We start from the raw sequence: 26,016 nt of genomic DNA on the forward strand, positions 1-26,016 counted from the left end.
GAGCTGATCTCCGTCTCCGCCCCCAGCTGCTTTCTCCGAGAGGAGGTGGCGGAGTTGGGGGCGGGCTGGGAGGGCTGTCGGTGGACCACGAGCCCATCTGCGTAGCGACGTCCCGCCCCCTGCGCACGGACGCCGGGAAGAAGGGGGTGGGGCCACGTTTGCGACCGCGCCATCAGGCCCGAGGTAACGGCGAGGTCCGCTTGCGGTGTATGGTTTTCCCTGCCAAACGGTTCTGCTTGGTGCCATCCATGGAGGGCGTGCGCTGGGCCTTTTCCTGCGGCACTTGGCTGCCTAGCCGAGCCGAATGGCTGCTGGCAGTGCGATCGATTCAGCCCGAGGAGAAGGAGCGCATTGGCCAGTTCGTCTTTGCCCGGGACGCTAAGGCAGCCATGGTACTACAGGTCTTTTTTGGTATTTACAGCCTAGGAAGCAGATGTTGGGGGAGGCGGGCCGGGCTGTGGAGACCCCACACTCCCGCGCTGGCGGCGACCTTCTCGCTGTGGAGCCTGTGGCCGGTCCGGGCGACAGCAGCCGGCGCTGCGGAGTTGCGGGCGACGCACGGCCTGGTTTCCACGGCCTTTGTAACCGCCTCGGAGGCCGCGATGGCTGTAAAAATTATCTCTTTCCCCCTGTTATTTCAAATGGACACCCTCCTAAACTATGAAATAAATGTAGGGAAGGCCGACAAAATTGTGTTTTTCTGTAATGAATGTTTTTATGTCTTTATCTTTAAATGTTATTTTTTTTCTTTGCGTGGGTTCATAACCCATGCATATTCTGTCCTGTTAAATATCCCACCATTCTCCGAGGACTCCCTGCACGCGGTAGGCCCTAGAAATTATTGGCAGTATGATATAGTTCGTAGCCCTGCGCTCCCCAGGACTGAAGCCAATGAACCTGAAGCCGGAGAGGATACCTTCCTCACTAGATGCCATGGGAAACAGTATTTTACGTAGATTTATTTTAACTATTATTTTGAAGCAACAAATGGAAAACGGGATTTCCAAACAAATAATCTCTAAAATATGGTGCAATTTGAAGCAACCGTGAATTACCATCATTTAAAAGACAGTCTTTTCTTAAAAATGTCCCATATTGAAACACCTTTCTGTTTGAGATGTTGACTAGTTGATAATGATAAGGCACATTGGTGAAAATTTTTTACACTTATAATTTGTAAGGAATTGTGAAATGAACTACTTTTAAAAGCCTGCAGTTTTTAAAAGTCAGTGTTAGAATTGAAGAAGAAAAAAATCTGAAAGATATTTTTAAAAATACATACTTTGTCATCTTATATTCTTGTTTTTGTGTGTGTGTGTGTGTGTTTAGTAATTATTTAAAAAATAATATTTGGAGGTGGGAGAGAGCAGAACAAGATAGGTGATGCCTTGCTAATCGTTGAAGCTGGGTGATCAATATATGGGATCTAGAAATACATATGCACAAATGTAGATACAGGAGGGCTGTCACTGCAAAGTTGTTTGTGACAGCAGGTCTAGAGCCAGCCTAAAATGTCCAATAAAGGGGAAATAATATTATGAAATATGCTACAGTTAAAATTGCACGGACCAGATGGATGTGTACAGACATAAAATAATTCCCAATACTTATAAATTTAGAAGCTTATATGTGGTAGAATACTACATAAGTATAATCTCATGTATGTGTTTATATGTAGAGTTAGCAAAAATATGTAAATGCACATATATTTAAATACAGAAGAGACTGACAGGATGCCAGCTGTTAACTTTGGTCGCTAGCAAAGGAGAGGGAATTGTTAAGGTGGGCTTTAACTTTTTATCTACTTAAGCGTTGGTTAAGTTTAAGTTAACGTGTGTTTAATCCTTAAATATTTTGAAAAGTTTTAAAAATGAAAATTTTAGAAGCAAAAAAAAAATACTTTTACACGTAGTGTGGTTGTATCTTTGGCAGACATCAATACATACCAAATGTTTTATGTACTTAACAGGCTGGTCGTCTGATGATAAGGAAATTGGTTGCAGAGAAATTGAATATCCCTTGGAATCATATTCGTTTGCAAAGAACTGCAAAAGGAAAGCCAGTTCTTGCAAAGGACTCATCGAATCCTTACCCGAATTTCAACTTTAACATCTCTCATCAAGGGGACTATGCGGTGCTTGCTGCTGAACCTGAGCTGCAAGTTGGGATTGATATAATGAAGACTAGTTTTCCAGGTAACATTGCATTTTTGTACTACAGCAGTTAAGTGTCTTGATGCCTCAGTTCTTACCTATTGAGTAATCTCAGGCCAGGAGGTGTATTAGAGATATTTAAGTTTAGAGAAAATGTGCTCAGTACAGAAAGGTAATGGAGAGCATAAATCTGAAAAGGGTATATTTCCATGAATATTTACAGACTTACAAATAAATAATAGATTATCCGTTACTGGTGATCCATATAATACTTTGCCTAGAGGTAAAATGAAATTCTTTTTGAATTGTACTTTGACTTATTTCACTTAAACATTAACCACAATTTTTCAGTTAAATTGTTAGTTTGTTTTTAAAAAAAATCTCAATAGTAAAGTGCATTGTAGTCCTTATGTAGAGATAACATATGCAGTTGACCCGTGAACAATACAAGTTTGAACTGCATGGGTCTACTCCTGGGAATAATTTTCTGTACCCGCAGATTCTGCATCCACAATCAAACGCATATCAAGATTCAGTATTTGCGGGATATGAAACCTGAGGATATGGAGGGCTGACTTCATATATGCGGGTTCCACAGGGCTACATGCGCAGATTTTGGTATCTGAGGAGGGTCCTGGAACTAGCCCCCAGTGGATACCAACGGGCGACTCTTTGTTCTGTATCTAAATACAGCTCTTTTTAGCCCATTTATGCAAGTAAAATGAGGAGCAAACATTATTAAAGTAGTTAAGTTGCTTATATATTGCCTTAGAAATTTGTTACTGGTGGCTTTAAGGACCACTAACATTTGTGGTGGGGTTGAATGTACACCCAGGCAATTTAATACATACTAAATACAGGTTCTCTTAATGACTGTATACTTGTCGTTGTCACTAACATTTAATGAACACTTAACCATGTGCCATGGCATTTTATATAGAGCTTTAGATATATTCTGTGATTTAATTCTCTCAACTGCCCTATGATGTATATACTGCTATTTTTACAGAAGATACGTAACAGGCTAAGAAGAAACCTTTTAATAAAAGAAGCCACATCTTCCTAATTTCATAGTAAAACTGTCTAATCTCCATACTGCCTGCACCATATGTGGTTTGAATATGTGGCTCTCTCAGTCTGTAAGTCTTGTATTAATTTTCTCTCACTCCCATTTCTGCATAGATAACTCCTATTTACTTGTTAGATTTCACCTTAACTTTACTTTAGGGAAGCTTTGTGAGCCTTCAATCTAAGCTAGGTTCTTTTGTTGTAGGCTCTCATAAAATACATTTTCCTTATTCCAGTAATGTGTCTCAGTTGATTATTCATCAGGATGGTTGATTATCTTTTCCTGGTACTTAAAAGCTGTGTGAGAGCAAGCACCATGTTAGCTACATCAGAGTTTAATCACTATCACATCTCTTAGTACCTTGCCTAGTATATAATAGTAAAATATTTGTTAAATGAATGAATAAACACTGTGCTGTTGTAGGCTTCAGTGTAGCTGTGAATCTCTTCTCCCTTTTGCTTTTATTGTCCTTACCTTGCATTTTCCTACTAGCTACTCTTTCTCTTACCTACTCATAAACCTTTCCAATATAACTCTATTCTCAGGTTTGCTCAGAACAAGGCCCTACTAGTGATTTTGGAAACCTTGTAACAGATTGTTGATCTGATTCCCTTCAAGGAATTTTGTTTAACCTCCTGAAATTGTTTGCTACATTTTGTATGATGTGTACACGTGCATTTTTCTTAGGAAAGGATCTGGTATTCAACAGGGATATAGGTGGCTTACTCTAAAAAAATTGCTGCCATAGAAGATTCTTAGCATGGGAATTAGCCCATATATTCTTACAGCTTTCTGCTGTCATTATAGGAACTTTTTCTAAAATCAGAAATGGAAAGGCCATTGTTTTTTACAGTGCAGTCAGCACAACTACACGGTAATAAATTGGCCCAGTGGGTTGTTATCTGCTTGGAAATGATACCTCTGAGAAACAGATTTTATTACCAGTTAACTTGATGGGCGGTGTTGGCTATGGTCAGTGCTGGATAAACAAGTAATTAATAACTGAAGCTTTTAATAAATGATAGAAAGACAGTTGAGCAAAAATTTCAGATTTAGTTTTCCTGTTAATTACGTTTTATTAGACCTGCTTCCACCATCTTTTTTTTTCAGTTGATCTTATTTGACTAATCACAATGTCTAGGCTTTTTCCTTTATTTTGTTGTGAAAAAGCTATTGCTATGTCCAGTAACACAGAAAAGAAGAGAGATTTTCCAGTTGTCACTAGTATTGTTACCATGCCACTCATTTCTGAAAAATGAATGGACACAGCATGATTTCTTAATGAGGATGGGAAGTAGACACTGATTTGCTTCATTGGAGATTCTTTGAATTGCTATACTTATTGTAGTAAGTGAGGAGATTGAGCAAGGGATTTTTCCTAAGAGTCTTGCTAAATGATGGTAGTCAAAACTTAGGATAGCAGCAAGGAAAGTATGTGTTTCGTACTAAGCATCATTACTAGATTGTCAGCTCTAAAGACAGAGTTGGCTTTGGAGGTTATCATTAGTGCATTGAAAGAGTCAATTCCATTACTCCGTCTTGTTCTATAGGTAAGAATCCTGTAGGAACTTAGAGAATCTTTTTCTTTCATGGTGCATTAACCGTTTTTACTGAGTGCAGCTCATTTCCCTCCCTCTACCTGTTCTCCCACTGTTGGCTGTAGCCACGCAGGAGAGAATGTATCTAGTATATAGCCTACTATATGCCAGGGTGGTGCATTCTTACTCTTAGGAAGAATAGTGTTTTCCTGGTCTTCATCTTAATTTAAATGAAGGTTTTCCCTTCGTTTTCTAATTTTTTCTACCATTAAAGGTGTTTGAAGTGCTGAGCATAAAGGGTAACTTTTGATTTGTTTAGTTTTATGACCATGTTTACAAAGTAAGACAAAATAGGTAGACCAAATACATAAAAATTATGATTGAAATTTGGGAAAGGGCTAGAATTTTCCCCCTATGGTTTTACATGTTCATCTTTACATTTTCAAAATAAACTTTGCTGAATTTTTTTTTTTTAAATGCACTTGGAATTTAAAACCTTTAAGTAGTTTTAGAAAGTCACACGTCACTTTGTACTCTGAATTCCTTACTGGAAAACCAAGTCTCCACCCTCAAGGAGTTTTCCCCCTTCCCAGTTACAGGTGGGTCTTTTTCCATTGTCAGTACGATTTGATTGTGTAACTAGTATTTACTGAGCAATTCCTACAAGTGTGTGACACTATGTTAGATGCCTAGTAGGTATTATTTCATCTTCATAAGACTAGTGCGTAAGTAGTACTGTTACTTTATATAAAAGGTTAAGACATCTGTCCAAGTTGACTTAACTAAAAAGTAAAAGTTCATATATTTAACCACTGCTCTCTACAGTATATGACCTCAGTATGAGATTTTGTTGATTCCTATTAAAAGGATTTGCAGATACCAAAATATGAAAAATTCTGTGAAACTGGGTTACATACATTTAAAGTTGTTATGGAAGAACTGATGACTAGGAATATGAAAAATATAGTAAGGGTCCTGCCTTACCAGTTTCAAAAACTTGTGTTAGGCATTGTAAACTAAAAAGAGCATGGTACTAGTGAAAGAATAGACAACTAGAAGAGTTAAATCTTAGAGCCCAGGATATATACATATTTCAATTCAGTGAATAAAAGATTATTTATTAAATGGTGCTGGTAGAATTCGTTAGTCATGTGGATGTAAAACATACTATATACACCAATTTGGAGGAATTAGGAGTTTAAAAGTAAAAAAAAAAAATTATAATTTTAGGACAAAATAGGTTGAGTTGCAGTAAATCTTTTTCTGAATTATTTTCAAACAAGACAGAGTTCAGAATTTATCAAAGAAAGAATCGATATTTAAATTTTAAAAAATTATATTCCAAAAATATAACCAAATACAAAAGATAAATAATAGAATAAGGAAAATTCTTATAACAAATTTGGTAAAGTGTCAATATCCATAATATATAAAGAGCTTCTATGAAGTGATTAAAAAATATTAATAGGCACCTTACAAAAGAACAAATTCAAGTAGTCAGTAAGCTATTACCTTAATGATGAGTAATACAAATTAAAGTAACAATGAGATGCCCATCAGATTTGCAGAAAATAGGAAAAAAACACGTGGAGCTTTTGAAAATGTCGAAAAAGAACAATCATATAGATAGAAGCACTAGAAATTGCTACAGGCTTTTTGGAAAATAATGTTAAAATTGAAAATATACATAGTCTTTGATTTAGCAATCTTGTTTATGGTACTCTATCCAAAATATTTATGAATAACAACAAAACCTGAAGCTACTAATAGAAATTGGTTAAATAAATTAATGGTGGATGCATTCTACAGATAATTATTAGCTGTAATAAAAGAATTAGTTAGGTCTATATGAACCTGAAGGGACTTAGAATGTATATGTATATATATATTTAATATCATAATAGAGACAGGGTTTCTCCATGTTGCCTAGGCTGGTCTTGAACTCCTGGGCTCAAGTGATCTGCCTGCCTCAGCCTCCTAAGTGTTAGAATTACAGGCGTGAGCCAGTGTGCCCGGCCAATATCACATCACAGAAAAATATATGTAGCAGAATCTTTTTTTTTTTTTTTTTTTTTGAGATGGAGTCTGGCTCTGTTGCCCAGGCTGGAGTTCAGCGGCCCTCGGCTCACTACAAGCTCTGCCTTCCGGGTTCACGCCACTCTTCTGCCTCAGCCTCCCAAGCAGCTGGGAGTACCGGTGCCCACCACCACGCCCAGCTAATTTTTTGTATTTTTAGTAGAGACGGGGTTTCACCGTGTTAGCCAGGATGGTCTCGATCTCCCGACCTCGTGGTCCGCCCGCCTCGGCCTCCCAAAGTGCTGGGATTACAGGCGTGAGCCCTGCGCTCTGCCAGAATCTTATTTTTTTTTAAAACAAATGCCTCTCAGTCCCTTTAAAAACAAACCAACTATGTAAAATAATTTTTTAAAACTTACAAAGTTATGAGAAAATTTCAAAAGCTAAAGGACGTAGAAGAAATGTTTTTCTCTGAGATAAAAATTCTCCATGAACCTTTTTAATTTTAATTTTAAGAGAAAATTGTCCTTATTACTAAATTCAAGTTAAAAACATACAACTCTGTCCCCCGCAAAACCTTTAATCCTCCTTTCTCGCAAACGTCAGTACTGAAAGAATCTGTGTAGGAACCTGTAAATAGACTAGCTTTTACAGGAAATTGAATTGATGGTATATAGGATACATCTGAGAAACACTTCCAGAATGAAGGGGAATGAATAAGGAGATAGGACTGAACATAGAGATTTGGTTTATGAAAATATATATTATTGAAGGAGATGACAGATTAAATGGATAAGAAACAAACAAGATTGGGATTAGACAGATTTAATTCCAGTTTAAAAAAGAATAAAAAATTCTGGAGACAGGTAGTAGTGATGATTGTACAACAGTATGAGTGTACTGTATACCACTGAACTGTATACTTAAAAATGGGTGAAATTATATATATTGTACTACAATAGAGAAGAAATCATACATAGAATATCAGAATTAAATTTTCTGGAAAATGCAACAGTCCTGCTAGTATCCAAATAATAAAATAATTTATCTTGAAACTAGAGTACGTTTAGTCCTAGATTTCTTTTCTATCATAGTAATAGGACCATAGCATGTTATTTTAAAATTTTGATCAGGGTATCAAAATCAGCTAGGGTGGTCATTAAAAATACAGATTCCTTGAAACCACTGCAGACCTGTGGGAGCCACAATTTCTGAGGGTACAACAGGGTTTCTATTTTTTTTTTTTTTTTTTTTTTTGAGACGGAGTTTCACTCTTTGTTGTCCAGGCTGGAGTGCAGTGGTGCAATCTCGGCTCGCTGCAACCTCCGCCTCCTGGGTTCGAGTGATTCTCTTGCCTCAGCCTCCCGAGTAGCTGGGATTATAGGCACCTGCACCATGCCTGGCTAATTTTTGTATTTTTAGTAGAGATGAGGGTTCAGCACGTTGTCCAGGCTAGTCTCGAACTCCTGACCTCAGGTGATCTGCCCACTTCAGCCTCTCAAAGTGCTGGGATTACAGGCGTGAGCCATCGTGGCCGGCCGGGTTTCTGTATTTAAACAATATTCCCAGTTGATTGTTTGGCATATTAATGTTTGGGAAACTCTGTATTGGATGTAATTTACAGAACTAACAAAAAATTTATAGCCCATTTACCATTTTTTATGAGTGATATCAGAAAGTCATTGCCTCAACTCTAACAAAATTAAAGTTTTATTAACACTTACTAGAACACAGTGTAATTGTATATTTGAGCAAACTTCTGAAAGATGGCTTTTGAAGCTTAAAATGATAAAAGGAAACCACAAAGTCAACAGATATGATTTCATATTAAATCATCTTTCACAAACCAGAGAATATATTTGTGGCAAATTTGACAGACAAAGGTTAATGTTGTTAAGATGTGAAATGCCCCTCTAAATATCAATGGGAAAACCACTTAAGCCCTACTTGATGAATATAGGAAGGACTTCATAAAAACAGTTGACAAAAGAAGATACACATTTAACAATGACTTTCACAGCAGCCTCAGAGCTAATATTTATTAGATACTTGATAGTTCCAGGCGTTTTACATGTTTATTCTTAATCTGCCCAATTCTTTGTCCCTATTTTACAATTTGAGAAACAGCCATAGAGATGTTAAGTAAATGTTAAATAAATAACCTACAGGTTGAGTATATCCCTAGTGGGAAATCTACGGTGCTCCTGAGTTTTTCCTTTGAGTATAATTTTGATGCTCAAAAAGCTTGGAGTTTTATAGCATTTTGGATTTCAGATTTTCAGATTAGGGATACTCAATCTGTAGCTCAGAAGTGATGAACCAGCATCTGAAAATTTGACTCCAGGGACATAAAATTAAAGCTCTTAAGGGTACGTGAATGTGTGTGCTTATGTATAATTTAAATTGTATCTACGTGTATATTAGTTTCTTCAGGCTGCCTAACAAAGTACCTCAAACATGGTGTCTTCAAGTGACAGAAGGCTCTTTAAGTTTGGGAAGGCTGGAAGTTAAGGTGTCAGCAGGGCCATGGTCTCTCTAAAGGTTCCAAGAAAGAATCCTTCCTTGCTTCTTCCTAGTTTCTGCTCATTCCTAGCAGTCCCTGGCTTGCAGTTGCATCACTCCAATTTTTGCCTTCACCTTCAAATGGCTTTTTCTGTCTCCTCTCTGTGTCTGTCTCTTCTTGTAAGGACACCAGGCATTGGATTCAGGGCTCACTTTAATTAGGTATGACCTGATCTTAACTTGATTACGTCTATAAAGACTCTATTTCCAAATAAGGTCACATTCTAAGGTTCTGGGTGGACATGAATTTCAGGAGACACCCTTCAACCCAGTAGAGTCCATTCTCTGGCCCCCTGCAAAATTTATATCCATCTAACATACAACGTAAATTCACCCCATCCCAGCATCAGCAATTCTCAGCCCATTCCAGCATTAACTCTAAATCTCATGTAAGTGTTAATGTCATCAACCCAAAAAGTGGCAAAATCTCATCATCTCAATCATCTAAATCAGCTATATGTGAAACTGGAGTATGATCCTTCTTGGGGCAAAATTCCTCTCCATGGGTGGACTTGTGAAAGCAGAAAACAAGTCTTCTAAAATACAATGGTAGGAGAGGCATAGGATAGACATTCCCATTCCAAAAAGAAGTTTGAAGTAAAAAGGGATCATGGTTCTCAAACATATTCCAAACCCAGCAGAGTAAATTCATTAGGTTTCAAAGCCCAAAAATAAAAAGGCTTCTTGCTCTGTCCTCTTGGTCGTCGTCTTCATTCTCTGGAGTTCTTCCTAAAAGGATAACATTCGCAGCCCAGTAGTTCTAGCTCTGTCAGCCTGTTTCTTGCCTCTGTGTGTTAATAACTATATGTGTTGATAAACAGTGTAAGAGCAACTGAAGTTTAGGACTGCCTAAATGGTGAGTCTCAAACCTAGGTGGATGTATTTCACTCTAGTGCTTTTTCTGCTGTACTTCACGAATTGAGGGCTTAACTATAAATACATCCTTTGATAGTAACATGTAGTTTGTGAAACCTATATTGGCAGCTCAGATATTTTTGTGTTATTCTAGGTTTGTGTCTGGATAAGTTCCTGGACAAATGAGCTGATAAGTGAAGCATTACGGCGTATACATACTAACTCATATCTTAGAAGACTGGCACTTCTCCTAGAAACAAAATTATATATAATTCTATTATATACAGTTCAGTACTTAGAAAGTGAAGCTATTGGAATTTCTAATATGATTTGTTATCTAAGGCTAGATTTTGGTACTTTGAAGCAAGCACGTAGTTGGGCATTGCTTAACTCCCTTCCACGTGCCTCAAAAATGACCAGCCCATTTTTCTAAAGGCTGAGGTACTGTTATATATACATATTTATGTATACATATTGGTGACCTTGTTTTGGAGAGGGATTAATATAGGTAGGCCCTGAGGTTCTGGTACTACTAGAATTTTTTTTTTATAGGCTAGCAATAGTTGCTCAAGGCATTAGAGCTACATGATTTTGTTGTATGTTACTACTGTGTTTAAAATAAAACATTAGTTTCTGTGTGGTCTTAATTAGCTAATCGTTGCACAATACAATATCTAACACTGCTCTCCTTAATGATCAAGCTATAAGATGGAGGAGGATCAGGTTTTTCTCAGCTTGACTGATGATTCTCTGTGTATGTAATGGTAGTATTAGAACTTGCCAACATGTATGTCCAGTAATTGTGCTGTCTTCAAATAGCTTAAGGGACAAATTCACTGTTCTTCCTACCAATTTTTCTTTATTCCAGTTTCCGAGGTAAACTGTATTTAACACTTAACAGAGTTATTTGCCCACTGTATATCCACCATAATGCCACAGTGTGGCGCTGCTGTGCTTTGGCTGAATATTTACAAAATCACCTTTTCCTATTGCTGTCAAATTTTTATTTTGTGAACTAAATAAGATGCTCTAAAGTATATGAAAATGCACTCATATCGGTATTTCTTGACTGAACATAATGAGTTATGTGATTGCTTTCTAGTGATTGTGCCAGATTGATTGCCTTTTATGTTAATCAGTTTTTTAATAGCATACTTATTTAAATTTTTTTGCTTGATTGCCCCATCTTATTTAGTTAAAAATCAGAAGGCTTCTTGGAGGTTATAAAAATAAAATTTGAAGAAAGCAGCAAGCAAAATGAACACTATAGATGACAAAATGCGTATCTTTTTAAATGCAGATTTTTTGGACATTAATCTGTTACAACTACAGTTTCACTCAAAATATATAATGCAGTCTTCCAAACCAAAGATAGTTTGTTCCTCCCATTATTGTTACATATGCTGTTTGTGCCAAAATCCATTCAACAGGAAACAGTTTATGATTTTTGGAGATATAGTGTCCCCAATGTTTAAAATTTCCAGATTTACTTTAGTTACTTCAGAAGCTTTCTGTCTTTACTTTCTTTAAGGTGTTCTTTAAGGTGTTATTTATCAAGCCAGTATGTACTATTGATGCATTGAACAAAACAGTTTTTATTGAGGGGCTTCTATTAATGTTAGTCTCAGGAAGGTGTTGAGGAGTAAACACCAAACAATCAAAGGGATCCGTGGCCCCAAAAGGGGTAAGAATTTCTTGCCATTGAACTCTTAAGATCACAATTTAATATCTCAGTGCCTGAAAATGAATGAGGATCTTTATTTTGATCCATAGTACCACATATCAGCAACAAGATGAGCAGAAATACTTCCTGATGAACTAAGAGGAGACTATTTTGACTCTTGAAGCGGGGGTACTGGGAAAGTCATAAATATTTCGTGAGAGAACCAATTTTTAATATATTCTGCCCTTGAGATGAATGTGGGAAAGGTATTTGTTTACTGCAGGAGAAACTGTAAACTCTCTATGAAGATAAGGACCATGTCTGTTTTGCTCATCATGTGGTTTGTGGTACCTAGCACTTGTATGCTTTTAGTGGAATTCTAACTGTTGAATTGTCATAGAGAGAATTAGTGATTAAAGGCCAGTGAAGTATTAAGAAGGGGACGTTCAACATCTTCAACATCTTTTTTTCTCCACATATTTATTTACATAAGAAATGCCCATAGAGAGTGTTGTATCAGCTATCTCTTTAAGAATTGTGTTAATCATTTGAGAATGTCAAATTTTGGAGTTGGTTATTTTAGAAGTGAGAATTTGAGTAAGCCCATATTAACAGAATCCTCAAAGGGATTACCTTCAAAAGGTTTTCTGGAAAATAATGTAATAAGGAACTAAGGATACAGGGCAGTTGAATATTTAGGAAGTAATTTACCATATAATAGTTAACATTCATGTATACACTCAGTAAATGTTTGTGGTTCACCTACCTCTGATAGGCCCATTAGGCTGTAAGTATAAAAGGCAAGAACAGTGATCAATTTGTTTTTAATATTAGTTGAATACATATTTGTGTAAATATTTATACATATTATGCATATTTATATAAAATGAATGCTGGTAGAAAGTTCGTGCTTGGTGGTAAGGACACACAAACACATAATTTTAATGTTTGGGAAAATTCAATACCAGAGGCCTACCATGAATTTTAACATGTATTTTACCCCTTAGTTCTGGGAATGAGATCCTTTGGGTTGTATCTTTTGTCATTTATTTTTCGAATGCTATGTAATGTTTTGTTATCTATGAAATAGTGGCACTAAAGATATGTTTCAAGTTTTTTTAAATGAACTTATTTTGCAACTGTAACCATGAAAGAATAATGAAAATGTTTTTATTTGAAGAAGTCATATTAGAAAACAAGTTGGAAAACATTTTAAAGAAGGTAAGTATTAATTTTTTAGCCATGGCAATAATGTAGAATAAAAGAACACTTTTCAGCTTTCTGCTAATTTTCCAAAAATTATAGTAAAAGAATTATTCCCTTTTTTTCTCTGTTACATAACAAAAGAAGACTTTAGAATAATATGGTTCTACTTTAGGAGTATTTTAATTGGGCTTCTGATAAATACCCTTTTATATAAGAAATTTCCTGTTAATTAAAATTTGTAACAGCTTTGGCTGCTAAATTGTATCAAAACTTTTTGGGGCATATATTGATGCAACCATATGGTTTTCCTGCTTAAGTAATAATTTATAGAATATCACCAATTCTTGTTAAACTACTCTTATATTTCTGGGCTAACCACTGCTTGTCATAGTGTGTTTACTGTTTCAATTTTCAAGTTGTTTTGACTTGCTGAGATTTGGTTTAGGATTATTTTAAATGTATTCAAAAGAATGGTTGCCCTTTAGATCTTTGGGGGGTGCTGTCTTGAACAGTTTTAGTAATAGAGCAACTTTTTATTTTTTAATAGAACTGCTATTTAATTTTTATTTCCTTAACTGACAGGTCGTGGTTCAATTCCAGAATTCTTTCATATTATGAAACGAAAGTTTACCAACAAAGAATGGGAAACAATCAGAAGCTTTAAGGATGAATGGACTCAGCTGGATATGTTTTATAGGAATTGGGTATAATTCTTTCTAATTTTGAAAGCAAAAGTCTATAATGATTCCATTATCTTCATTTAAAGTCAGAGTCCTTGGTTACCCAGTAGTGTCCAAACAGTGCTTGAAGGAAATGGGTGATTGCTTGAGAATGTTATGGTTTTTATGCATATATTACATTATAATGACATTTCATTTTAAGAAAATTTAACCTATATATAATGCTCAGTTAGAAAGTACTTACTTAAAGCTGAAACAAAACATTACGATTTGTAAATAATGTTTTCTGTCATAAAGGAACTAATACACCTGAGGTCTTACGTAACAAACACTGATATATATATATTACTACATGCCAGAAGACATTACTTCAAGCTCTTTATAAGTTAGTTTGTTTAATATACATGACATCCCTATGAGGAAGGTATTGTTATCATGATTGCAGGTTGCATACAAGGGGATACAGGCACAGAGAGCTTAAATGATTTGCCCTAAGATCATGTGGATGGTTTGTTTTCATGCTGTAAGGGTTTTTTAAAAAAAGCTTATAGCCATATAGCTGTAATGTAGCATAGCATTGAAACTCCCTATCTGTTGGGCCTGTAGATTCTATGAAAAATTTTTGTCGACTGAATTCTAAGAGAAAATGTCTTTCTGTATCTTAGGCACTTAAAGAAAGCTTCATAAAAGCCATTGGTGTTGGACTAGGATTTGAATTGCAGCGGCTTGAATTTGATCTATCTCCATTAAACTTGGATATAGGCCAAGTTTATAAAGAAACACGTTTGTTCCTGGATGGAGAGGAAGAAAAAGAATGGGCATTTGAGGTAAGAAATTTATTAGAATTGTTATAACTAAGAATTTCTATTTTTTATGCGTGTATGTATGATTGATTTGGGTAGGCTAGTCACTGAATTTGGACGCAACTGAATCCAGTCCTGCTGCTCTGAAAGTGAAATCAGGGCTACCATGAGAGCATGTAACATTTATGCTAATACTTGAAAGATGTTGAAAGATGTCATTGTGAGTTCAGAATGGAAAAAGAAAAGAGGCTCTGAAAAGGAGCTTTGCATGTATGAACAGCCAAAAGCAGCCACTTTAGCTGGGCCGTAATGAGGGTATTTAAGAGAGATTCCAGATCAGGCTGGTAGATCCTGCAAGGTATTGATCAAGTTAAGTATTTTGGTCTCTTACTGTATTTTGTTTCTGTCACTAGCAGTTCCTGGTTGCTAGTGAGAGAAGCCAACACACACTAATTCAAGGCAAAAAACCCCCCAGAACAGTATTATAGGTTACTAGAGTTATTCGGCAACTGTCCCCAGTATTAACTAGAATTAGGGGATGAAATATTCAGAGCTCTTTTTGTCTCCTACGTTTGCCTTTCTCTACATTTTGGCTTTGGTTTTCTCCTACCTATGTTTTTCATTCTATACACCAGCTTTCTCAGCCTCTCTGGTCTACATGACAGAAAACATGGCTCTTGCATGTAACATACTGTTGTTGCATGTAACAATTTACGGTTTACAACAATTTACAGTTTAAAGCCCCAAACAAACTGGTAAACTCACTTTCTGTTCCAAGTCCAAAAATCCTAGAGAAGGGACTCCCTGACCTAGCTTGGGCTAGTTGTTTATTTCCAGACCGGTCATTATACTGTGATTGGTCCTGCTTGTGTCCAGCAAATGGGCTGTAGAGCAGTTCTCTGACTTAGAAGATAATCTATTGTGATACAGAATACTAGAAAATAAATGAGATGTTAAGTTTGAGATACCAAACATCTAAGTGAAGATGTCAAATAGGTGAATGGAATGGAGGGCTGGACTAGAGAAAAAAAAATTAATAATGGTTATAAGTATAACCATTATGTCAGTGGTAGTTGAAACCATGGATTTGAAGTTGGAACTATGAGATTACCTAAGGTGCAGCTATATATTGAATCTGTGAAGAGAGAAGTGCAAATTGAAGCCACAAGAAGTTAGAAGTAAGGCCAAGAATAGAGCCCTGAGAATATAGATGGTCCCCAATTTATGATGGTTCAACTTTTTTTGACTTTATGACAGTATGAAAGTGATAATGCATTCAGTAGAATTCATATTGCAGAACCCACACAACCGTTCCTTTTCTCATTTTCAGTACAGTATTCAATAAATTACATGAGATATTCAACATTTTATTATAAATGAGGCTTTGTGTTAGATGATTTCGCCCACTGTAGGCTGATGTAAGTATTCTGAGCACATTTAAGGTAGCCTATGCTATGCTATGATGTTTGGTAGGCTAGGTGTATTAAATGCATTTTCCATGTAACCATATTTTCTTACAGTGGGTTTAATGGGATATAACATCATTGTGAGTCGAGGAGCATCTATACTAATATTCAAAGGCAGATTTGTGGAGGAGACTGATAAAGAATGACCAAAATGGTATAAGAGAGTAGTGTTGGTATCCAAGGACAGAAAGCATTTTGAAAAGGAGAGCTGGGTCAAAAACTGCTAGGGACTAGATGTGGTGGCTCATGCTTGTCATCCCAACACTTTGGGAGGCTGAGACACTGTCTCTACAAAAAATTTAAAAAATGAAATGTTCAAAACAGTACATCCATTAGTTAACATTCTTTAGTGTCCAACTATCAATTGTTAGTGTACATACACCTCTAATTATACATTAAGCATGCTTCTTATTTACTGAAATATTCTATACATATAAGAACTATATCTTACATGCTAGATTTCTGAAAAATTATTTTGGATATTTTTAAATTTGTACATTCCGGTTACTTTTTTCTTGTTTGTTTAAAGAGAAAACAGAAAAGGGCTACATAGCAGACTTTCTTTGTGATAATTTTGACATAGTAAATCTTCTGACACTTAGTCTTATATTTTTCCTCTTTAAACATATCTTAAATTTGACATTTTATGGAAGAATGCTTTAGTAAAGTGGTTTTTCAGTGAAAAGTTTGTTCAGCTTTTAAGTGTTCATAATTTTTTCTGGTAACTGTCTCAATATATATTACATTTTAAAGCCTCCTTCCCCTTTGTCTCATATGTAGGGGAAAATAGAAAATTGCATATTGGTTATGTTTTATCTATAAATTTCCACCATGATTTTTCATACGTGATAGTATGTAGTTAACTAAATGCTTACATACCAGTGTTGCAACCTGATTTTTTTTTTTTTTTTTAACCTTGTACTTTATTATACATAGGAACATCACCAGGGAAGGACAGATAGCTATCAAGTACCTCTAGATAGGGCACATCACCTATGTAGTATTCTGGTTGAGAATGCATAACCTAAATCCACTCATTAAGAAACATCAAACAAGCCCCAAATGAGCAAAATGTTATTAATAAAAAGCAGATTGGGGGAATTTGTACTTTAAAACGTTAATGTCATAAAAAACAAAAGAAAGGCTGACAAGACGTGGCAACTGAATGCGATACTTGTCCCTACTTGCCCATTACTGGGCTCCTGTTCTGAAGGAGGGATATGCCACAAAGGACATTTTTGGATTAATTCACAGAATTTGGAATACAGCTAAGAAAGTATAGTTTCAGTGTTAAACTTACTGAAGTTATTAACTGATGTGGTTATGTAAGAGAATGTGCCTACTAGGAAATACATGTTGAAGTATTTAAGAGTAAAGGGCCTGCATGTATGTAACTTCTAAAGTGGTTTAGCAGTGATGGGGAAAAATATATATGCGTGTGTGAGAGTGTACATATATATATATAGAGAGAGAGAATGAGATTTAGAAAATGTAAATAAAACTACATCTAGGTTTGCATATTTTATAATCTATATTTATTTACCTTTTATCTTTCAGGAAAGCAAAATAGATGAGCACCATTTTGTTGCAGTAGCTCTTAGGAAACCCGATGGATCTAGACATCAGGATGTAAGATTTTCGGATTTCTCTTTTTCCTAAATAGCATGAATCAATGTTAAATTTTCTCTTTATTGATGGAAATAGTCATTTGCCTTTATCAGTTTAGAGAGTTTTGAGATTATAGATATAGTAATACTTTTTATTAGCAAATATTAAGATCACCAGGGATTTTGTAGAAACATTTTTAAAAAGCTGTCGGGCGCAGTGGCTCCCACCTGTAATCCCAGCACCTTGAGAGGCTGAGGCAGGTGGATCACCTGAGGTCAGGAGTTCCAGACCAGCCTGACCAACATGGAGAAACCCCATCTCTACTAAAAATACAAAATTACCCAGGCATGGTGGCAGGTACCTGTAATCCCAGCTACTCAGGAGGCTGAGGCAGGAGAATCACTTGAACCTGGGAGGCAGAGGTTGCGGTGCACTGAGATTGCTCCATTGCACTCCAGCCTGGGAAACAAGCGAAACTCTGTCTCCAAAAAAAAAAAAAAAAAAGTTACCCACTTCTTCACATTCATATATGCTGAAGTATTACAACAACAAAAATAATAAAAAATGCGGCAATACTGTCATACTACTCATATTTCCAGATTCTCTTAGTCATCTTAATGGTAGTTTATTTCTTGGTGAATTGGGGTTGTGTTGAATGTGAGAGTACCACGTTGAAGGTTGATGCATAATGGAATTACCTTGGGAATTGAATCCACTCCTCCTTTTAAAGTAATATCCTAACTTACTCCCAAAGTTACAGTGTCAAACATGTAAGAGACCTTGTGGCGTATTGTGGCATAATAATCAGTTTCAATTCTTCAGCCACAATGTTTTTATACTTTCTTATCCGATTATCTGGTAAGCAAGCAGGGGAAAACCTTAGGGTCAAAGACTCTTAGTTTGCATATAATTGTGATTCTGCGGAAGTATTTATTTAAGGAAAACAGATATGTTTTAATGAAAACTACATGCATGCCATTGTTTTTAGTAAATCAACATGAAAGAACGTAGCATGATCAATATATATGCATCGTTACTTCCACAAAAGTAACTCAGGCAACACACCATACCTTTGATAGATTAATCAAAGGATTAAGAATTCTCCATAGATTATCTTCCTTATAAAGGGATGGCATGTTAAAATTGACACCTGTTATCAGAAGATGTTCTGACCCAGGTTACTGGTCCTTCTGTTTTTAAATCTCAGCTTCACACTCCCTGCAAAAATACCTTTTGTTTTCATAGAGCTTTATAATTGTTGAAACGTGCACATTCAGTACTTACTTTTTATTTCCCTGGATAGAGCCTATTTAGGCAACAGTGGCATATTGGGAAGACTAGAGTACAGTTCACAAACTTGGGTTCCAGGCCCACATCTACCATTTAACCTGTGTTTTGAGCTTGGACAAATTGTTTGAATTGTTTGCTCTTCCTGAACCTCAGATTCCCCATCCATAAAATTGAGATATCCATATCACAACATAGCTAGGAGACCAGTCATATAAAATGAGTACTGGACCTTGTTAAAAGCGCTGTACAAAACCCAAGTACTATTTATACTGGAATGTGTGGAATATTAAAGAGGGTCTACACTGGGTTCAAATGTGAACAAGGACTCTATCTCAGAGAGTAAGATACAGTTTAAGTTTAGTATTGAATAAATAATTTCCTAAAGAAGTATACATCTCTGTATAGTTATGGCAGTTTTGTCCAACCCACCTTTTAGAGTAGTATTTCACGAAAGTTCACTTTCTCACTCACCTCTATGAAAACAACCTAACTGCTTGTTAAAATTACAGATTTTGGGATCCCTTCTAACTTATATGTACTGAATCACACTTTTTGAATGTAGGGCCCAGTAAATCTACATGTTAAATGCCACAGGTTTTTGTTATATAAAAAAGTTCAAGAATCAGGTTTTCTATTTCATATTTTTTTGATTTGTTGTATTGGCAACACTAATATAAGGAATAAAAACAGTGTTCTAGGAATCCTACTATGTTGTCATTTAATACTACTAAAATGTAAGTTTGTCTTACTTATTTTCATTATTATGAAATTCATCATAAGATTAACATGCAATATAACAATAAGGTAATCTGCTTTTCCCTTTTAGGTTCCATCTCAGGATGATTCCAAACCAACCCAGAGGCAATTTACTATTCTCAACTTTAATGATTTAATGTCATCTGCTGTTCCCATGACACCTGAAGATCCTTCATTTTGGGACTGTTTTTGCTTCACAGAAGAAATTCCAATACGAAATGGTACAAAGTCATGATGATTCCCTGAGTAACAAAGGGAAATGAAAACTGTAATCTTCCGTATTCGCTGGAAAATGAATGCTTGTTTAGTATCAAATTTTATTTCACAAAAGTTTTTTTTAAAGAACAGAAACTTTTCCAATTAAAAAGAAAAAAAGCAGACTTCCAGTTCAAGATAGCTCACTGGAATACATGTTTACCTCTTTCTCTCCTAAATTGCATTGAATTGATAGGAAGGATGGTGGAATCTTAAAGTTATACATGCTAACTGTAGAAAAAGATAGAAAATGCACATAAGCAAAAGGAAACATTTAAATGCTATCATTCAAAGATAACTACTCTTAAAACCTTGAGTATCTTTTTCGACCTTTTTCTTGGCAAATGAATCCATACTAACATATTTGATTTTTAAAAACATGGGAACATACTGTTTTGTAAATTTTTTTTTAACTGCGCATCTACTGTTCATAAATATACATCTAACATAACTTTTTGTGGTTCTAACATACTTTGTTGTATAGCTAATACAAGTTAGGATGCTTTTGGCCAGAGGTAACAGTGTCCAAATGTAATTGGCCTAAGTAACCTAGGACACTGTTTAACATAACACAGGGTTCAGGGGTGTCATTAAAGACATGCTTTTTTTTGCCTTGACCTCAGTTGGTTTGTTTTGCCTTGGGCTAATCCATCTCTCAATCACAAGAGCTGCTGCTATTACTTCAGTTTTACATCTTTGTAAAATTGTATCTCAAAGACAGAAAAGGCCATTTCTTATTTGTTTTATCCATGAAGAAGACTTTTAACAAAAGCCTCCAGAAGATTTCCCCTCAGTTTCCATTGACTTAGATCCAATTACAGAGAAAGGCAATGTCTGACATTTTTAGTCTGTTAGAAGTGGACTCTGTTGAAAAGAAAGAAGCTAAGCCAGGTGTGGAGAATGGAATTGGAAGCCCACTGCCTTCCCATAAGAAAAGTTTGCCATAATTTACTCATTTTTTTCTGTTAGACATTTTGATTATCTGCAGTTTATTACTACAAGCAGTGGCAGAGTGAATGTCCTTGTACATTTTGAGATACATGCTTAATTATGTCCTTGAGAAAGTTTCTAAAAGTGGAATGATTGATTTGACTGGTTCACAGGGCTTTAATTGTATGATTTATCCCTCTAATTAGTACTATATGTGTGTGACCTCCCTCCCCCGCCAGAATACTCCTTGGTCAGTTGTAGGTATTCTTTTTTATTTAATTTTTGCCAATATAAAAAGTGGTATGTCACTTTTAAAATTTGTATTTCTTTCATTACAAATAAGGTTGGTATGTCAGTGTTGTTACTGGCTTTTCATATTCCTCTTGACGTGAACCGTCCGTTCGTTGTCTTTACCTGTTTTTGTTTTTAGCAAGTAGTACTTAATTTAAAGTGTGAACATAATATATAAGATGCCAAGACCATCATATTGATGACAAAAATATATTATGTGGTTGTAGTGCATGTCTTGGAGTTAAACTCTTAAGTATCAAGAAGTAAAATAATTTCATTGTTTCTGTTACTAACATTAAAAGTGTGCAAATTGTATAAAATTAGGTACTTTGATTAGTAAAAAAAAAAAAAAAAAAAGAAATTGAATGTTTTATATATTTTTTTTATTTTATTAAGCATGCCCAGTTATGCCAAGCATAGTAAAAATAAAGGTCAAGTAGCATTTATAATAGAAGTACTGTTACCCCTAGCATGAGTGTAATGGTGATACGAAAAACTTTGTCTTGTCATTAAAATAATAAAAAAAATGAACATTTATTATGGAATTTCTATGAGCCTGACACTGTGTTGGATTTGTATTTTTTAATTTTTAGTTTTTCTGTTACTTTTAATCAAAGTTTCATGTGTACACAGCTTTAAAAAACCAAATAGATCTGTAAGATTTTTTTTTCCTAAGGAAAAAGGCCACTACTTTGACTTCTTCCATTTTCTGTCTCCAGGGCAAGCCCTTTCAACTCTTTTAGCTATTTATTTTTTGTTGTTGTTATTTATTACCATATCTCCAAATGACAGGCTTATATTGCTTTTACTTGAATTTTAAATTTTAGGCATTGTTTCTTTGATTCTCAAAATAAAGCGTCCCTCTTCTGCTTCCCAGCATTGCATATTCCCTTTTTATCCCCTTTTCTCCTCCCAATATAATTATATCATAATTCAGTGTTTACATTGTTGACTGTGATTACACTAAGAATATGTGTACATTATTGAGATTATGTAACTGCTTTGTACAGCTGATTGATGTATTATCCTTACCATATACTAATTTTCATTTCCTTTAGTTAATTGACTTTGCATAGATTTCTACCATATGTTTGAATATCTTCTCTAATGTTCAGACATAATGATTATTCCATCAGTTTCATTCATCTTTTAAAAAATCACTCCCAGAGCAATCTGCTTTGTCCAGTTGGACTTTCCGCCTTCTATGGCTGGTGTACAGCTGTAATCCTGAGATCGCCTTTGCTGTGATCCTGGGGATTGTCTCCCCTGTGTTGGATTCCCTGTTTCCCATTTGCTATCTCTCACTTCTTAGATTGACTCCATTCGTGTGGAATAGCTTTTTGAGAACAAAGTGGGCATAGGAGTTACATTTTTTGAGACTTATAAAAGGAAGGGACAATCCTCCTATGCAGGGTGGTGTGGGGATCTAGTTTCTTAAACCCATTCTCCTGTCCCCTCCACATGAAGCCATTCGTTAGCTCTGTATTCATACCCACTTTTTCCAAGTATTTGATGCTGCATTTTGCTGAGTTTTGTGCCGGGCTGGCACATGCTGCTTCCTATTCATGTCTGCTGAGTCCGATTATAACATACTGACCAATGTATGGCTTTATTGGTCTCTGTTAATATGTTTCCTGCACAGAAACTCTCATAAATTGATTCTTAAAATGAATCTGTATATTTGTGTCTCTTCCATTTCAGACTCAGAAATTGAAAAGACTTGGATAAATTTTCAATTAAATTTTTCACTATCAGAATTAGAATTGTTACCTATTCAGTATCTGAAACTCAAAATCCAGTTAGGTTTGAGTAACTCAACAGCTCCTCACTAGTGGAACTATTACCATCTGAACTTGAGGACCAAATAGATTTACAAATACACATATGCAAATATCTTTGGTCAAAAATATTCCTGAAAACTCCAAGTATCAATACTTTTAAAGAGGATGTGAAGAGAGCTCATGATGATGGATTTTATTTTTATGGGGTAAATAAATACACCTTCATAGTGTGAATTTGGGATTGGCAAAGGTCTTTGGATGTATTTCCAGTTTATCAGTTAATGTCAGGTAACTGCTGCATATGTCTTACGGTATTTATATTAGAAGCTATTTTGCATCTTAAGCACTCATGTATCAGGCTATTTAATTCTCATAACTCTTTGGAGTTTTATTGATGGAGAAAGTAAGTTACTAAGTTCTTGAACAACTTACTAAAGGGTATATATTCATTGAATAGTGAAGCTTGTTATTTGATCAGAGTTAGGTTCAGATCTTTAGATCCAGAACCTAAGTCAACCCCTATACTTAGTGGTGTGCTGCTGGTAAATATTTAACAACCAGCAATCCTGGGGCAGGGAAGGAGAAGCCTTTATATGTAACTTTTGCTTATTCCATGAAATATGACGTGTAACCAACACCTAGGTTTAACACCTGTTGGCATTTTGCCATATTTGCTTCAGATCTTTTCTCCTCTCATTTCAGGAATAAAACATGCAGCTGAAGACTTCCTACCTCCCAGTTACCACCCCTTCATCTTTCCCTTTCCAGGGATAATCTCCAATATTTGTAATTTTATGCTCTTACGCGTTTACTATTTGTGTATGTATAGTGTTTTGTGATTAAATCTTACATTTCCCTATTAGGATTGAAACATTAGGATGGAATCTCTTCGTGTGCTACTTAGAAGTAACAACAGTGTCAGAATAATTGAGCTCACTTAAGCCACACTTCTCAAGGATTATGTATACTTAGGAGTAGGCACTGGTGTGTTGGTAGTAACTCATCAAAAGATAGCAGTTGGTCATTTAGAGGCATTCATTTTACCTGAAGTTTTGGAAAGAATCTTTTCATAATAAAAATGTTACAGAAATTGTAGGTAGCATGCAAATTTGCCCATATTTTAAGTAAAAAGGTGTGGGGCTTCAGAGGAATTTTCCTGCCCATGAGCACATAGTCGCTGTTCTTTACTTTTAGGGTCATTTTTGAATGAAAGAAAATTGGAAAGGAGCCAACATTAGAGAGGGGAAAAAAGTAACGTTTGTTGAGTACTTAAGCAGTAGAGCCGAAATCTTGGTGTGGTATACACCTTTGCAGGTCACCTTTAGGGGACTGACCATGTTGCAGGTGTAAGACCACTTTTTTACTATCCTAGAAGCCTTCAGCAATAGGCAAGTGAAATCCCATAAATTTGGTGGTCCTGATAGTTCCATGAGTGTTTTCTGTTGTTACTTAGCATCCTTGAAAACTCTTTTTATACTTTTTCCAGTGTTGTGTGAGCAAGAAACCTGCTAAACTAGTTGTTCTTTTCCCCTCTAAATCCACTTTCACCCTTCAGTACCCCAGGTAGCTGACTTCTATGTACCTTATTGGCCAGGCTGTCTTTTCCTTGATCGGGTTTTACAAATAGAGGTGGGAGAGGGTATTAGCAGAAGACTAGGTAGAAAGGGAAATAGGATGATTATCCACTTGCCTTCCTGCCCTGCAGTGGCTTGGATATAGCTGTGTTCCTCAGCATCACAGCTTCTGACATAGCCTTCTCCATATATAGATCTCACGGGTTCAGGAACCACTTTTCCCTGCCTTTTCATTTTAGGAGTAGAAAGATCTTGCTCTTACTTAGCCTAAGCTGCTGCACCATCTCTCGCCGATTTGTGTTATTCTTGCCTACACCCTCTTTGATGATTACTTGTGGTTGTGCCATCTGTTTCCTGCTACAACCCTGAATAATACAGTAATTTGTACCATGAGTAGTCCAGGGAAAGTGGAATTCTGGAATTGGATTGCTCACATACTTGATTTATATACAAATAACTTCCTTGTCAGGGGAAATGGATGCTTATCATTGGTGGCAAGTGGTGATGTCACAGTTGCTCACATCGTCACTAGTAGTGGCATGGAGTCATGGAATACAAGTGGAGTAGTGTTGGAAGATCAAGTGGCTGTGGCACATAGTCACTATGGTCATAGTAGGGATTACAGAGATTGTTAGGAGGGCTGGCTCTTTTGAATGTCTAGAGCATATACACAGGGAAAAGGATAAATTGAAAGCAAAGGGAAAAATTGGGGAAAAAAACACAAAAGTATCACAAAATCTATGGCAACTCTAGGGGAATATCTTGTATTTTGTAGATATAGCTAAGAATCAAGCTCTATTGTAAGGGCTGCTGAGTTGTAATACCAATTACTGGCCAATACTGAGTCTCTCATGCTAAGGGCATTGGTATGGAAGAAGTAGGACCTTCAGAAATGAGATGGGGACATTTGCGTTGCCACAGACAAGGCTGAGAACCTTGAACATGTTACATTTCCCTGAACCTTCCCTACTGGCAGAGGCAGCCCCATTTGTCTGAAGGGAAAGTCTTACCTCCTGATATAGTTTGAGATGTCGGGTTGAATTCTAACCCCCTGTGTTGGAAGTGGGGCCTGGTGGGAGGTGATTGGATCATGGGGACAGGTTTCTAATGAATGGTTTATCACCATCGTCTTGGTGCTGTCCTTGTGATAGTGAGTTCTCGTGAAACCTGGTTGTTGTAAAGCAGGTGGCACCTCCCCCTCAGTCTCTCACTTGCTTCTGCTTTCTGCCTACTCCCTGTGTAAGCTTCCTGAGGCCTCCCTAGAAGCTGAGCAGATGCCAGCATCATGCTCCCTGTGAAGCCTGCAGAACCATGAGCCAATTAAACTTTTTTCTTTATAAATTACTCAGGCTCATGTGTTTCTTTGTGGCAACACAAGAATAGCCCAGTATGCATCTCCACTTGCCCTGCAAAGGAAAGACAGTGTATCAATGAATTCACCTGAGATGGTTCTCTCATAAGCAGGTGTCAGTTATCCTCAGGATTTACATCCACTATCCATCTTTACTTTTTGGAAAATA

The 26,016-nt window shown here is 36.1% G+C and overlaps 1 protein-coding gene across 1 annotated transcript; it reads left to right on the forward strand.

The window, feature by feature from the left end:
• Positions 1–21,692, forward strand: AASDHPPT (aminoadipate-semialdehyde dehydrogenase-phosphopantetheinyl transferase). The gene is made up of 6 exons (XM_010362792.2): positions 1–392; positions 1,970–2,195; positions 13,645–13,766; positions 14,408–14,569; positions 17,569–17,640; positions 19,736–21,692. Exons 1-6 carry the CDS (start codon positions 210–212, stop codon positions 19,898–19,900), a joined length of 930 nt encoding a protein of 309 aa, XP_010361094.1. The 5' UTR covers positions 1–209; the 3' UTR covers positions 19,901–21,692.
• The last annotated feature ends 4,324 nt before the right edge of the window (positions 21,693–26,016 follow it).

This window comes from Rhinopithecus roxellana, chromosome 15, assembly GCF_007565055.1.
Source record: "Rhinopithecus roxellana isolate Shanxi Qingling chromosome 15, ASM756505v1, whole genome shotgun sequence".
NCBI lineage: Eukaryota > Metazoa > Chordata > Mammalia > Primates > Cercopithecidae > Rhinopithecus > Rhinopithecus roxellana.